Source organism: Dendrobates tinctorius, unplaced genomic scaffold (assembly GCF_039654945.1).
Source record: "Dendrobates tinctorius isolate UK_male_01 unplaced genomic scaffold, ASM3965494v1 ptg000103l, whole genome shotgun sequence".
Taxonomy (NCBI): Eukaryota; Metazoa; Chordata; class Amphibia; order Anura; family Dendrobatidae; genus Dendrobates; species Dendrobates tinctorius.
Genome location: NW_027361771.1, coordinates 13,268,886 through 13,283,307, shown reverse-complemented (window position 1 = coordinate 13,283,307; position 14,422 = coordinate 13,268,886). Strand labels below are relative to the sequence as shown.

Genomic DNA, 14,422 nt, shown 5'->3' with positions numbered 1-14,422 from the left:
GAAGGAGTAGAACCATCTCAAGGAGAAACACAAGTAAATGGACAGCTTGTGACTTAAATATGAGGGACTGAGCAAAGGGTCTGAATACTTATGACCATGTGATATTTCAGTTTTTCATTTTTAATAAGTTTGCAAAAATTTCTACATTTCTGTTTTTTTCAGTCAAGATGGCGTGCAGAGTGTACATTAATGAGAAAAAAATTAACTTTTTTGAATTTACCAAATGGATGCAGTGAAACAAAGAGTGAAAAATTTAAAGTGGCCTGAATACTTACCATACCCACTGTAGTAAAAAGATAGGAATTCAGTAACACAAGTGACTTCTATGTAGGGGTACAGCCAACTCAGCCACTTTATTAATTTAAAACAGATGAGGTAGATTAATCTTTCAGGTAATAAATACATTATCTAGACTGACTTATGGCAAAAATAATAGTAAATTCATTAGCAGAACATAAAACAAATATGAAAATGTACTTAATCATTTAGAGCAGAAAGTGGCTTCTGAACTTTTATTTCAGCCAATTCAAATGTATTGGTGAGGACGGCGTCACACTAGAGAGAAATACGGACGAGTAAGAGGCGCTAAATCCACGCATTGCACAAGGACCAATGTTTCTCTATGGGTTTGCTCCCAACAGTCGTATATTTCTCGGCCGTATTTTACGGGCCGAGACAATCGCAGCATGCTGTGATTGTCAGCGTACTACGCCCGAAATACGCCAATGCAAGTCAAAGGGTGTGCAAAAAATATGGATTACACACGGACCACACATGTGACTTGCGAGAAATACGCAGCCGGTGTCCTTTAACAAAAGTTGGCAATTCAGTGCGTGATACAGTAAAATCACATTGACAGGTTTAATAAAGAAATAAAAGAATAGATATATACACATAGAATACATATACAGTATATATATATATATATATATATATACATACATGTCATTGAGACACACACATATATATATATTTGTATTTCATAGAGTTCTACATAGCAGAATAGCCGCTAAATCAATTGCCGGCTTCTGTAAAATCAATACAAAACCCGACATGAAATGACACATGGTTTACATACAGTAAACTATTTCATTACATGTATTTTTTTACATGTCCCTGACTAATAATTAGATTATGGTTCGTGTGTAAAATTTGGTACATCTAGGTGTTAAATTAAGGGGTTAATTCATTGGAAGAAAATGTGTGGGCTCCCGCAGCAAAATCGCAACCAGAGAGGTAAAGCAGGTGAGTGAGGGCAGATTTTAATAGCCTTGAGAGGGAACATTGTTTTTGCCCCCCCCCCCGACTACAAAAATCTGCCCCCAGACACCCCAGACACCCCAGAAAAGGCGCATCTATAAGATGCACCTTTTCTGGTACTTATCCTCCCTATTCCCATTGCCCTGTAGTGGTGGGTAATGGGTTAATATTAATGGGTTAATGTCACCTTGCAATTGGAAGGTGACATTAAGCCGATTAATAATGGAGAGGTGTCAATTAGACACTTATCCATTATTAACCCTAAAATATTAAACGGTTAAAAAACACACACAGACATTAATTAAAAATGATTTTAACGAAATAAAGACACCTAGTTTTTGACAAGATTTATTGCTCTGCTAATCCAAAAATAAACCATCGATCTGTAAAAAAACTAAAACAAAAAAGCAACAATATCCTTACCTCTCCGCTGGTCAGTCAGGTCCCCGACTGCAATCCATCAGAAGGGGTGAAGTGGTTTAGAATGGGACCGGTGCTAATGCGACCAGCCCCATGTAAACCACTGCCAGAATGAATTAACTCATATCTGCGCAGCCTCCCTGACATGAACTAACATTATAACATTGGGGTTTGAACTTGTGTTGGCTTGGAATATGTATGCATTTCTGTGAGAATTTGTGTGTTGTGCTCTTAGCAGGATGCACCACGCTCATCTCCGTTTGGATATGGGTTACCTATCCCAGCTAATGGGAGGTGTTCCTATATTCTGGATATATCCAACCATTCATATTCCCCTTGTTTCGCTTTAAGCGATTTAATAAAAGCACTTTATATTTCTTTAGGAATTTTTGTATATAGCATTGTGATGTAGCATTGCAAGCCTATTATTGTAAGGAGTCGTTATGTTATGGGCACATGCGCATTGGTGCCTTCCCTTATCCAAGATGGAGTCGGTGTGCAAACGGAGCTACTGAGCATGAGCGACAGGAAACTGGTGTCTCCATTTACTAGTTTCAGTCCTGCGCTCTGAGCCTCTGGTAATGCCGGTACACAGCGTGTTTTTTGTTTATTCTAATGGGGTCACATCTATTTTCTATGTTTACAGCTGCCGCTGATTACTAATCACTGTCCAATAACAGGACTTATGCTGATTGTAAATATTTTCATCATGATTTTTATTTTTCGCACATTGCCCTATATTTGCCCTTTCTAATGATGACACACAGTCCTTGTGATTGTATTTTACACAGTGAATACTGTCTTATTATTGAAAATTACCATTGTAAATTATATGTTTTAAAAGGCATTCACCTATCACCATTGTAATGCTTGTTAAAGGTTCAGAGCTCAGACCCACTGAACCGAAACGTTGCTGCATGGGCACATAGCCATATGGGCTATTAAAAAAGCACTTTATTGAAAACTACTATGGCGTGCTGCTTTCTTTTTTGATGGACTGTTTGGAGTTTTGGTATGTACCTGGAGGGCCTGCACCCGAATCTTTTTTCCATTTTGTGCTGTTTTTTTCAATTTTTTCTCTCTCTCTCTCTCTCTCTCTCTCTCTCTCTCTCTCTCTCTATATATATATATATATATATATATATATATATATATACAGTATATATTCTATGTGTATATATCTACTCTTTCGTTTGGGTTTTAACCTGTCATTGGGCTCCATTATATGACCATTTTGCAAGCCTGCGAGAAAATCTCGGCATACGGATGCCATACGGATTACATACGGATGCTAACATGCGCAAAATACGCGGCCACACCCTGACAACGGATGACATACAGATCACTGTTCAGGGAACATTTCTGCGTATTACGACCGTACAATACGGTCCGTATTTTTATACGTTAAGTGTGACTCCAGCCTAATAATTCAACTAGGACAGGGACTCTCATAGTCCCAAGTGGGGACCCTCAAAAAGGATTTTTAATAAACCTATTACCTGAAATACATATGTACCAAGGCAGATTGCTTAAACATTTTCTACCCCCACGATTACCGACGAACAAATAGTATAACATTCTACAATTTGGTACATAGAGATATATGGTAAGTAACATTTGGCATATATTACAAGCAGATCCAGTTCTCAAATCCAATACTTTGCTGTATAAATATTGTTTTCAGATTTTTTTTTTCAATTTATTTGTCTACAGACAACAACTCTAACGGAAACAAAAAGAAATCCTTCATAATGTTTTTCATGAACCATATATCAGATTGTGTTTATAGTGTCTACGGCAAAGTTTGCAGTGATCTTATGATTCTCTGATTATCTTGATATAAAATGTAATAAGCAAACAACATTTTATTAATGGATGACTAAATAAAGATTTAAGGATATTCAAGACTATTGACAAGTGTTATCATATCACTTACATTCTTAGATTTATCTATAACTCATCATTTTTTCTAACAGACTTCAAAAGTGCTTTCTTATAAGAAAGCTGGATTGTGAAATATTGGTAATCGAGGCAGCATTGTGCAATGATAATGGTAATCAGTGCTGTCATCAGTACAGGGTGTAATGTAATGATGGAATAGGTCAGACTGTTAACCCCTTAACTCCCGGAGCTTTTTCGGTTTTGCGTTTTTGTTTTACGCTCCCCTTCTTCCCAGAGATACCTGCAAGGTGCAAGATTCATATCCCCTACCTCGTATTGAAGAATCCTTGTCCGCTCTGGGGAATGCAAGATACTTCTCCACTTTCTCCACTCTAAACCTGGCTAGCGGGTACTGGCAAGTTCCGATGTCAGACACGACTGAGTGAAAATGGCCTTTATACTACCTACAGTATGGGCCTGTACGAGTTCAACAGAATGTCATTTGGATTGGGTAATGCTCCTGGTACTTTTCAGCGACTCATGGAACAATGTTTGGGAGAGCTAAACTTTGAAGCCACTCTCATCTACCTGGATGATATAATTGTGTTTGCCCCCACGTTTGAAGAGCACTTACAGCGCCTTGAGCAAGTACTCAGCCGATTCCAGAAACATGGGCTGTGAGTGAAACCATCTAATTGTCACCTGTTCCGCACCCAGATTGTGTACCTGGGGCATGTGATCTCTGCAGAAGGTGTACGACCATCCCGTGAGAAGATTGCTGCAGTGCAAGACTGGCCTACCCCGAGAACTGTAAAGGATGTTTGAGCCTTCTTAGGGCTGACTGGGTATTATCGACAGTTTGTGAATCCATTATTAGAACTGTTGAAAGGAGTACCGGCAGGATAAAAAAATTGGAAGATTCAGTGGAAAGAACGCCAGGAGAAAGCGTTCCAAGCCTTGAAAATGGCTCTGACAGAAGCCCCGGTCCTGGCCTATGCTGATTTTTCTCAACCCTTCGTTCTCCATACAGATGGGAGCTTACATGGGATCGGAGCCGTACTGTCGCAGATCCAAGGTTGAAAAGAGAGGGTGATTGCCTATGTGAGTGGTTCCCTCCATGACTCTGAACGGAATCCAGACAACTATAGCTCGTCCAAACTAGAATTGATGGCACTGGCATGGGCCATGATAGAAAAATTTGAGGAATACCTATCCGGGTCTGAGGTACTGGTGCGCACAGACAACCCTCTGGCCCACTTGAAGAATGTGAAGTTAGGGGCTCTGGAGCAACGCTGGGTTGCTAGAATGGCCAAATACCGGTATAAAATAACCTACAAACGGGGGGCTGAAAACACCCATGCAGATACGTTATTCAGGGTTCAATATTAGCAGCCCTGCCCTAACCGAGATGAAGAGCTGGAGGCCGATGAAGTGCCGGAGTTCTGAGGATCTGCCAGGACGTTGGCAGCTACGGGGGAACAAAATTGAGCAGAATCTCAGAAAGGTGTGCTGGGACAGCCCCGTGATGAGTGGATACGAATTCAGCAGGAGGATGGAGAGCTCGCTCGACTTCGGCAGTGGGTGGCCCTCAAACAACTGCCTAGCCGGGAGAGAGAAAACCAGTCTCCTGGTACAAAACAAATCCTACGGCAATGGGAGAGGCTCCACCTGAGAGAAGGATTGCTGTATACAAAAGTCCGGCTACACCGGGCCCTGACTGTCACTTGGCAAGTAGTGATTCCTGAGAAGCTGTTATATCAAGTGGCCACAGAGGCACATGAAAAAGGGGCCCACTTCGGTCAAGAAAAAACCTTTCAGTGGTTCCAGAGACTCGTGTACCATCCACTGCTTAAAACGAAGGTAGAAGAAGCATGTTAACTCTGTAGGAACTGTGAACTGTCCAAACCTCCAAAACAGAGAGCTCTCACACAAACTATCGTAAGTTCCACTGCCCCCTTAGAATTGCTGATGATTGACTATCTGACAATAGTCATGGTGGACCACTTCACTAAGTTCAGTGTTGTGACCCCTACTCAGGACCAAACGTCAGAAACCGCAGCTTACACTATCTGTAAAAATTTCATTCAAGTATATGGCTGCCCGACAAGAATACACTCAGACCAAGGAGCCTGCTTCTTAGGGTGAGTCATGGAGGAGCTACACCATTTGTATAGAATTGAGAAATCTCGTACAACCCCTTACCACCCTCAGGGAAATGGAGCATGTGAATGGTTCAATCAAACCCTTATTCAAATGTTGAGGACCTAAGAAGAAGATCGGAAGGCCCCTTGGCCAGAATTTGTAGCAGAACTAGTGTGGGTGTGCAATAATCGGGTACATCGCACCACAGGATACATGCCCTATACTCTACTTTTTGGCAGGCCAGGAAAAGAGATCACTGAACTGGAGCTGGACCTGGAGGACTACCCACAGATGGGGGTGTCCACCTGGGTCCAAGAACACCGTCATCGATTGTAGACTCTACATCATCTGGTGCAGACCTGGTTTCGAGAGTTGGAACACCCAGAGATGGCTTCTCTACATGGGACAGCTCTATAGGTCGGAGACCGGGTACTAGTTAGAGAAAAACATCCTCGAGACAAGTTAGATCATCGGTGGGAGGATACACTGTATCGTGGACCACTGAAACATGTTACGCCCCTGCATGTCTAGAGTCCCTACGCGAATAGAGAAATAAGAGCATGATGCTCCTGAGAATCGTCTATCATTCACTAGTGAAGATGAAGATGAAGAATGCCCTGAACCACTACTGGCAGAACCAGAACTAGAAGAACAGAAACCTGAGACCCCTGGGACTTCGGAAATTCCAACAAGGGCTGTTTTTCCAGGGCTGAGCACGCCACCACCTATGTCCATTCATCCTGATTCTATTACTCAAGTAGAACCACCTGATATTCCCAGTTTACGACGTTCTGAATGCTCAACAGCAGAAAAAACCCTCACCGATTTGATCAGGAATGTTTTGTTTGACAACAAGTTGTACGAAACATAGAAGAATGCCAAAGCATACTTCAAGAACTCTCACCCGTGGAATGGCGAGCACAAAGAGAGGGAGAATGTAAGGGGAAGGAACTAGTTAGGCATGTTTCCTCCGTGATGGGTCCGGGACCATTGGGGCTGTCACCTAAGTTGCAGGGAGAAAAGCTTAAAGTGCGACACCGCTCCCTGTACTAGAGCGAAGAGGGCATAGCTAAGTTGAGAGAAGGTTTGCGCACGAGGATTCAAACAGTTTGGGTGGGAATGTCGAGCGTGCGAGTGACCTGTGAGGTAAAATCAGCTGAGAGGTGACTGGGCAGAGTATAGCAGAGCCTGGGATGGCAGAGCGCTTTAACAGGAGACTACCGACTGAGTACCGCTGAAACACCGCTGTCCCCGCTGACATCTCTGCCCTTGCTGAGACCGCTGACACAGCTGACAACTCTGCCACAGCCACCCCCGCTGACAGCACTGATCGTGAGACAAGATATGTGAAGTGGACTTAGGCGTGTGTCGAGTCGACACAGCGAACCGGGCTGCCTGTTGTAAACTGTGTTTGGGCAGTGTTGCAAGTTTTCATAGTGTTGGGACACACACCGCTGAGGAAAAAGACGTTTCCCTCTTCATCGCTTCATCTTCTGGACCCAAGACCTGCATCAAGATCCCGAGGAGTTGCCACCATGGTCAGGACCACGAGAGGACACCGCCATCGTCAGGACATATTATTATAACAGCTTCCTCAGGACTGTGTCAGCCCTCCACTGCGACACATCCTAAGCGGCTCCAGTCACAGTCAGGAGTTTAACCGTGACTGACACCTGAGGGATAAGAAGTATTTAATTGTACTGTTTGCCTTACTTATTCTTGTGCTTTAAGTTATCCCCAATAGTCATTCGCTGTATTAGAGAATAATATTCCTCGGTTTTCTCCCTGCATGGAGTTTTCTGTTGTAAAATAAACCCCTATCACTCTTGGTTTGTAACCCAAGAAAAAGGAAGTGTGGACCCCAGATAAAAAACAAGTGAATTTTTTTTAGTACACAAATATTAAAACCAGAAATAGATAAATAAGTACATTTAAGGGACTAGAACTGAACAGAATGAATTCCAAGTGGTCTGCACCAAAAGATATAGAAGTATGGACTTACATAAGAGTAGTAACAAGTGTCAAAACGCACAGCCATATAATGTTCAAAATATCAAGTAAATTCAATAGTAACATGCCAGTATGAATAGAATAAAGTGCAACAGTGCAATAATAAATCAGGACTGGAACTAATAGGTCATGTGAAAAATGTAGGTCTATAATAATAAGGTGCAAGTGCCTAGTAAAAGATATACCATCAAAGTGCTACATGACCATTAGCAAGCAGGGAGCATGTACATGGCTCTAATAGGAATACATTAGGCCCTAATTGTAGAAACCTAATTGCATCTGGTCAGTTCTCATTCATACATAGAACTATGGAGTGTTAGTTAAGAATGAATGAGGTCCTCCACCTTTCCTAGCCAAACCTCAACAACAGATGCAGCAGAAAGTAGTGTGCAATGGAACAAGCCTGCTCAGCCACTTGCATAGTTTGTCAAACACACTTATACATAAAGGAATGCACAGGATTGTAGGAATGGTAAGAACTCTGTTCCAACCCTTGCTGGATGTCAGTCTCTTACTATTTTTTGGAGCCTCATAGTTCAAACCATTAATTTTCATCGAATTCAGGGCTTCATTTAAAAAAAAAACAGACTCCCACAACTTTCATAAAGTCTAATTTTGTAATAATTTGTGTTGAAAGACTAAGGTCACATTCAGCAGACTAGGGGAAGTAAAGCGAAACTCTCTTCCAGAAGACTAGGGTAAGGAAGACTAGGGCCACTTCCAGCAGATTATGGAAAGCAAGACTTTGGTACTTCCAGCAGACTAGTGAAAAGAAGACTAGGGCACATCCAGTAAATTAGGGAAAGAAACACTTGGGCACTTCCAGCAAACTAAGGGAAGGAACACTTGGGCACGTCAAGCAAACTAGGGGAAGGAAAACTAGGGCACTTCCAGCAGACTAGAGGAATGAAGACTACGGTCACTTCCAGCAGACTAGGGGAATGAAGCCTAGGGAACTTTCAGTAGACTAGGAGAAAGAAGAATAAAGCACATCCAGCAGACTAGAGGAATGAAGACCAGGGTCACTTCCACCAGACTATGGGAAGGGAGCGTTGGGCACTTCCAGGAATTAGGGGAAGGAAGACTAAGGCACATCCGGCTGACTAGGGGAATGAAGAATAGGGTAACTTCCAGCAGACTATGGGAGGGAAGCCTATGGAACTTCCAGTAGATTAGGGGAAAGAAGACTAGGAATGCTTCCTGCAGACTAGGGAAGTAAAACAAGGAGCAAGGGGAAGGAAAACAAAGGACACTAACAGCAGATTAAGGGAAAGGTAGACTAGGGACACTTCCAGCAGACTATGAGAAAGAAGACTAGTGACACTTCCCGCAGACAAAGGAAAAGAAGACTAGGACACTTCCATCAAGCTAGAGGAAGGAAAACTCAGGACACTTCCAGCAGACTAGGGAAAGGAAGACTCAGGACACTTCCAGCAGACTAGGGTAAGGAAGACTAGGGTCACGCCCAGCAGACAAAAAGAAGGAAGACAAGGACTACTTCATGAAAAAGCATAGCTTCTAATGTACTACAAAAGACCCTTCTAAATCCCAGCCAAATATCTATATAAGAGCAAAGCTGTATGTTACCCTGCAGTCATAAATGCTTCTAATGCGGTATGAGTAAGTGATCAGTCCAATTATAACCTTAAAGTCACCCATGAGCAAAAATACAAAATTTGTTCACATGTAACTAAAGTATAGACACCATACCTGGTGCCTTGCATTTGTTCCTTGATTTTGCATTTCCCAAGTGCTGGGGCCATATTATTTGTTTCAACAAGGCACTGCAGTCGCACAGCTAGCCTGTGGAGTGTGCAGTCTGAAAAATGCCCTCCACTAGCACCCCCCAACACTGTCATTGACAGGAGGGCTGAAACCATTGCTGATATCATCATCACTGTCCATCAAATAATAGTGGAAGTTCATTTCTTGAATGAGGGAAGAGGAGGAAAAAGGTGAACAGCATTTTCTCAGCATAGCATTAATAAGTGTCACAAATAGTATTAATATCCAATAGGACTTTCAACTTCTGACATTGTGCCAACAGAGCATAACTTATTAAATCACTTAAAGGGGATCTCCAGTGAAAACAAATTATCGGCAGAGCCAATGGGAATGAATGGAGTGTAGGTTGCACATGCTCACTGCCACTCCATTCTAACAGGGATAAAAGTTCTAGTTCTGCTGAATTGTGCTGGTCTGAGTGGTCGGACCCCTACTGAACGACAAGATATCACCTATCTAGTTGATAACTTGATTTCATCAGACAAGCTCTTTAAGTTAAGTCCAATCAACAGCTGCCAATGTTGCTACCTTTATGACAACTCTCTGTACACAGTTCCAGGACCAATCAATATAGCAAATTTATAGGCATCCATGGTGTGTCAGATCAACAGCATAACCAGTAATTTATCTTCAAATATAATACATACAATAGGCATACAATGTGTTTTGGCTAGAATAGCCTTCATTCAGCTTGTCTAGCCAAAATGCAGTGAATAGCCATTGTGTGTTTTATATCTGGAAATAAATTACGGCTTCTAGTGGCGATCTGCGACACCATGGATGCCTATTCATTTGCTATAGTGAAGGTTATTGGTAGGGTAGGGAAGCCATTTTGAACACTGAGAATGAGCCACCACATAGGAACAGCAGCAGCTGAGATCAAAAGCAACATGCCAGTACATTAGTCAGGGCCGCCATCAGGACATGACAGCCCTTACTGCTGTATGGGGCCCGGTGAACAGCAGTACAGAAGGGGGCCCGTCATCAGTTATGTATAAGCAAATGTTTAATCTAGGCTGGAGGATTGATTTACATCTGCCAATATCTTGCCAAGGTTTCAATAGTCCATGTTCAGGAGAGACATAAAACTCCAGCTTTGGGTCGATAATCTGATCTTCATTGAAGAGAGGGCGATGTAGAATTCTCTGAATATCCCCACCACTTCCCACTTTTGCTCAACGGTTTCAGCTCATAGCTCAGTGAATGGAAATAATTTTTCATTATCTCCCATGTTCCCCACTTCGAGGAGAAATTTAGACTAATTGTATTTCATTATTTCATTCCAAAGTATCTTCCTATTCATATACATCTCATGCTTTATTATTAATGTGAAGAAATTATATATAAAAGGTGAAAGTGAAAAACTTCAATAACTGTAAAATGAAATGCCAAAAATGTTAATATAAATAAGACTCAAAGAAATAGTTGCAAAAAATATGCCCATTTTTATTTCAGAAATTATGGACATGGCAGTATTACATTTGAATTATCCAAGATAAATCCCCAAAAATGTGATTCACAAAAGTTTATTTTAGCCAAAGTCACAAAATATATTATGGAACAGCGACACCTGCTTTTTATCCCATTCTATCTGGAGTATGGGTTTATAGGGGAATTCCAGTTACAACTATTGTATCTGTAGTGGTTATGTAAGAAGAAACATTTTCAAACTTTTGAACCCCAACTCTGACCATGATACGACAGTAGTAAAAATTCTAACCCTGTTGGATTTTGGGTCACAAGTCTTCTGTAGCTGTAGGTGTGATGTCTCAGGGAGTAACACCACCGTCTTTACTTGTTTTCACTGAACAACGACTTTAATCACCTATTCTTAGAATAAGTGATACCTGGTTTATTGGTGGGTTTCCAACCACTGGGACTTGTACCAATCCCAGATGGGGAAATTTTACAAAATTGAGCGACAGAATGGACGCTAGAACATCACTCCATTCATTCTCTATTGGACTGCTGGAAAAAGACTATGAACCCCATAGGGAATGATTGAAGCAGCAGGTCTAGCAGGCGTAGTGTCACTCCATTTCATCTGAAATAAACGTTCCCCGTTCTGTTGATTTGTGCAGGTCCTGGCTACAGGACCCACAACGATCAACAAGTTATCACCAAACATGTGGCTAGGTGATAACTTTTTCGCTAGACAACGCTTTTAATATACAGTATAATATGTTTTAACACATGTTGTTGTGTAGCCCTTGCCTAAAATATTTCTTACGGAGAAAGGGGCATAAGATTGTGCTTTAGAAATTAATGAAAAATCTATACAACCTGGCTTTTAAAAATATGCTACTGAATCTATTTTCTATCTTAATCAAAGTAAGTTCCAGCCTTGTTACATGTTTATTACACATCACAATTTATTACAGGAATTATTCAGGCATCAAATATTGGTGACATCCTCTGGATAGACCATGAATATCTGATCAGCGACTTCCAACACTCGACACCTCCACCGATCATCTGTTTCCAGCTCTGGTAGATGTAAATAGTTAAAGCTGAATGGTACAGATTGGTGCAATGTGTAGAGGCAGTTGCCAATAACTGCATATGAGCTCCTGTTCAAGAGCATAGGAACAGTTCAGGGCAATGGCAGCTACATGTTGGACGGAGCTGTGCTTTTCAGCTCCATTCACTTTTTGCATCCGACTCCCACTGGAGCCATAACAGCTGATTGCTGGGAGTGCTGAGTCTGAACCTCCTTCAATTTGATATTGATGACCTGTCCTATAAATTAGATGCTCAGACAACCCCTTTAAGAATGGTATTTTATAAGCCAGTCTTACTTCGAAATGGGTGCAGTACAAACTGACAAAGTTATTTAAGAGGTGAACACATCTTTATGAATTTGGTGAATCTTTTACTGTATTTAGGAAATTCTGAATTTTTAGGCTGTAAAATACAAAACATGGGAAGCAATAAAGATTAGCAATATGAACCTGAATAAAAATAAAAGGCTTGTAATAAGTATATCCATCACAAGTCAGAATTTTTTTATATCTTCAGGTACAACTTCAAGATTAAGACCATTTGATTTCAAACTGTTTTCCAACCGGTAAAGAAAGGTTCCCAATCTTCAGAAGCTGAACAAAGACAAGGAAGAATGGAAAATTTATTACATGAATACTTACTTATTATTAAGATTGTATTGGGATAACACTTTACAGATATCACATGTTTTGATTGTCCATTACTGAGCTAACATGCAAGACTAGGTTCACCAAATGTAGACATATATGTGCACCAGCGTTTTATGGGTCTGCCTAACCTACAAGTTGTATAAAGTTGTACTATGGCATCACTAGCCTTTTCTAACCCTTTGATTTAATATTGGGTCATTTGGTGTTTTTTGCCAATTCTGAATTAATCTGAAAAAAAAGTTGCGTCCAATACCATATTGCAGAGTGTGGCGATTCCTCCACTTGCTCTGTAATAGGGACGCTGTGATTGACAGTTCAGCCACCTTATGGATAGCAGGGGCGTATCAGGCTGTCTGTCTTGTGAGTGACAGCTCAGCCTCCCTATGGATATCAGGGGCATGTCAGACTGTCTGTGCTGTTAGTGACAGCTCAGTCACCCTATGGATAGCAGGGACATGTCAGGCCGTCAGTGCTGTGATTGACAGCTCAGCCATCTTATGGATAGCAGGGGTGTGTCAGGCTGTGATGTGAGTGACAGCATAGCCTCCCTATGAATAGCAGGGTCAAGTTGGTCTTTTAGTGCTGTGAGTAACAGCTCAGTTGCCCTATAGATAGCAGGGGCATGTCAGGCTGTCTGCGTTGTGAGTGACAGCTCAGTCGCCCTATGTATAGTAGGGACATGTCAGGCTGTCAGTGTTGCGAGTGACCACTCAGTCACCCTATGAATAACAGGGTCATGTTGGCCTTTCAGTGCTGTAAGTGACAGCTCAATCACCCTATGGATAGCAGGGACATGTCAGGCTGTCAGTGCTGTGACTGACAGCTCAGCCATCTTATGGATAGCAGGGGTGTGTCAGGCTGTCTGTGATGTGAGTGACAGCATAGCCTCCCTATGAATAGCAGGGTCAAGTTGGTCTTTTAGTGCTGTGAGTAACAGCTCAGTTGCCCTATAGATAGCAGGGGCATGTCAGGCTGTCTGTGTTGTGAGTGACAGCTCAGTCGTCCTATGTATGGTAGGGACATGTCAGGCTGTCAGTGTTGTGAGTGACCGCTCAGCCACCCTATGAATAGCAGGGTCATGTTGGCCTTTCAGTGCTGTAAGTGACAGCTCAGTCATCCTATGGATAGCAGGGACGTGTCAGGCCATCAGCGTTGTGTTTGGGTTTCCTTCAGGTGTTTTCCTTTCCAGATAATTGCCAGGCTATTTAACATAACTGGTTTACCATTGCCATTTATAGCTGCAGCTCAGTGGGGTGCTTACTCTGAGCTCTGTATTTTGATATCCTGATGTTTTGTTGCTGGACCTTGGATTTGCCATTTGACTACCTGTTTGTATTACCCCTTTTGCTTTGACATATTCTGACTTTAGTCACCAGACCTTTACCTTTGCCCCTGACTATCCGTTTGTCTTATCCCTCTGTCTTTGACATACCTTCCTGTCTTTTGACCTTGAATCTCTTCACCACTCTGACTCACAGCTAGTCCATGAGTAGTGACTATCGTCATTTAGAGTTTTTGTCCTCCCAATAGACATGCTTTTATGGGGAAATATCTTCACTATGGCACCGCACTAAGCTCAATACAATGGTATTCAGAGTTCTTACATCTCTGCCATGTGCATGGAGTCTTAACAGATATGGACACTTTCGGGGACACTGTGTAGGGAAGGTGGACGGACGGACAGACCTGTCTGCAGTGGGAAGGCAGTGGTGGGGAGTATTGTGGGTGGACTATTGTGGTGAAAGAGGGGAAACAGCTGGAGATAGGAAGGA

The 14,422-nt window shown here is 42.0% G+C and overlaps 1 protein-coding gene across 1 annotated transcript in view; it reads right to left on the bottom strand.

The window, feature by feature from the left end:
- Positions 1-10,920: 10,920 nt before the first annotated feature.
- LOC141099955 (lysosomal alpha-glucosidase-like) overlaps positions 10,921-14,422 on the bottom strand; it is a 209,352-nt gene continuing 205,850 nt past the window's right edge. The window contains exon 20 of the mRNA XM_073588086.1: positions 10,921-12,593. Within this exon, the coding sequence (XP_073444187.1) occupies positions 12,531-12,593 (63 nt within the window). The 3' untranslated portion in view covers positions 10,921-12,530. The remainder of the gene's footprint in view (positions 12,594-14,422) is intronic.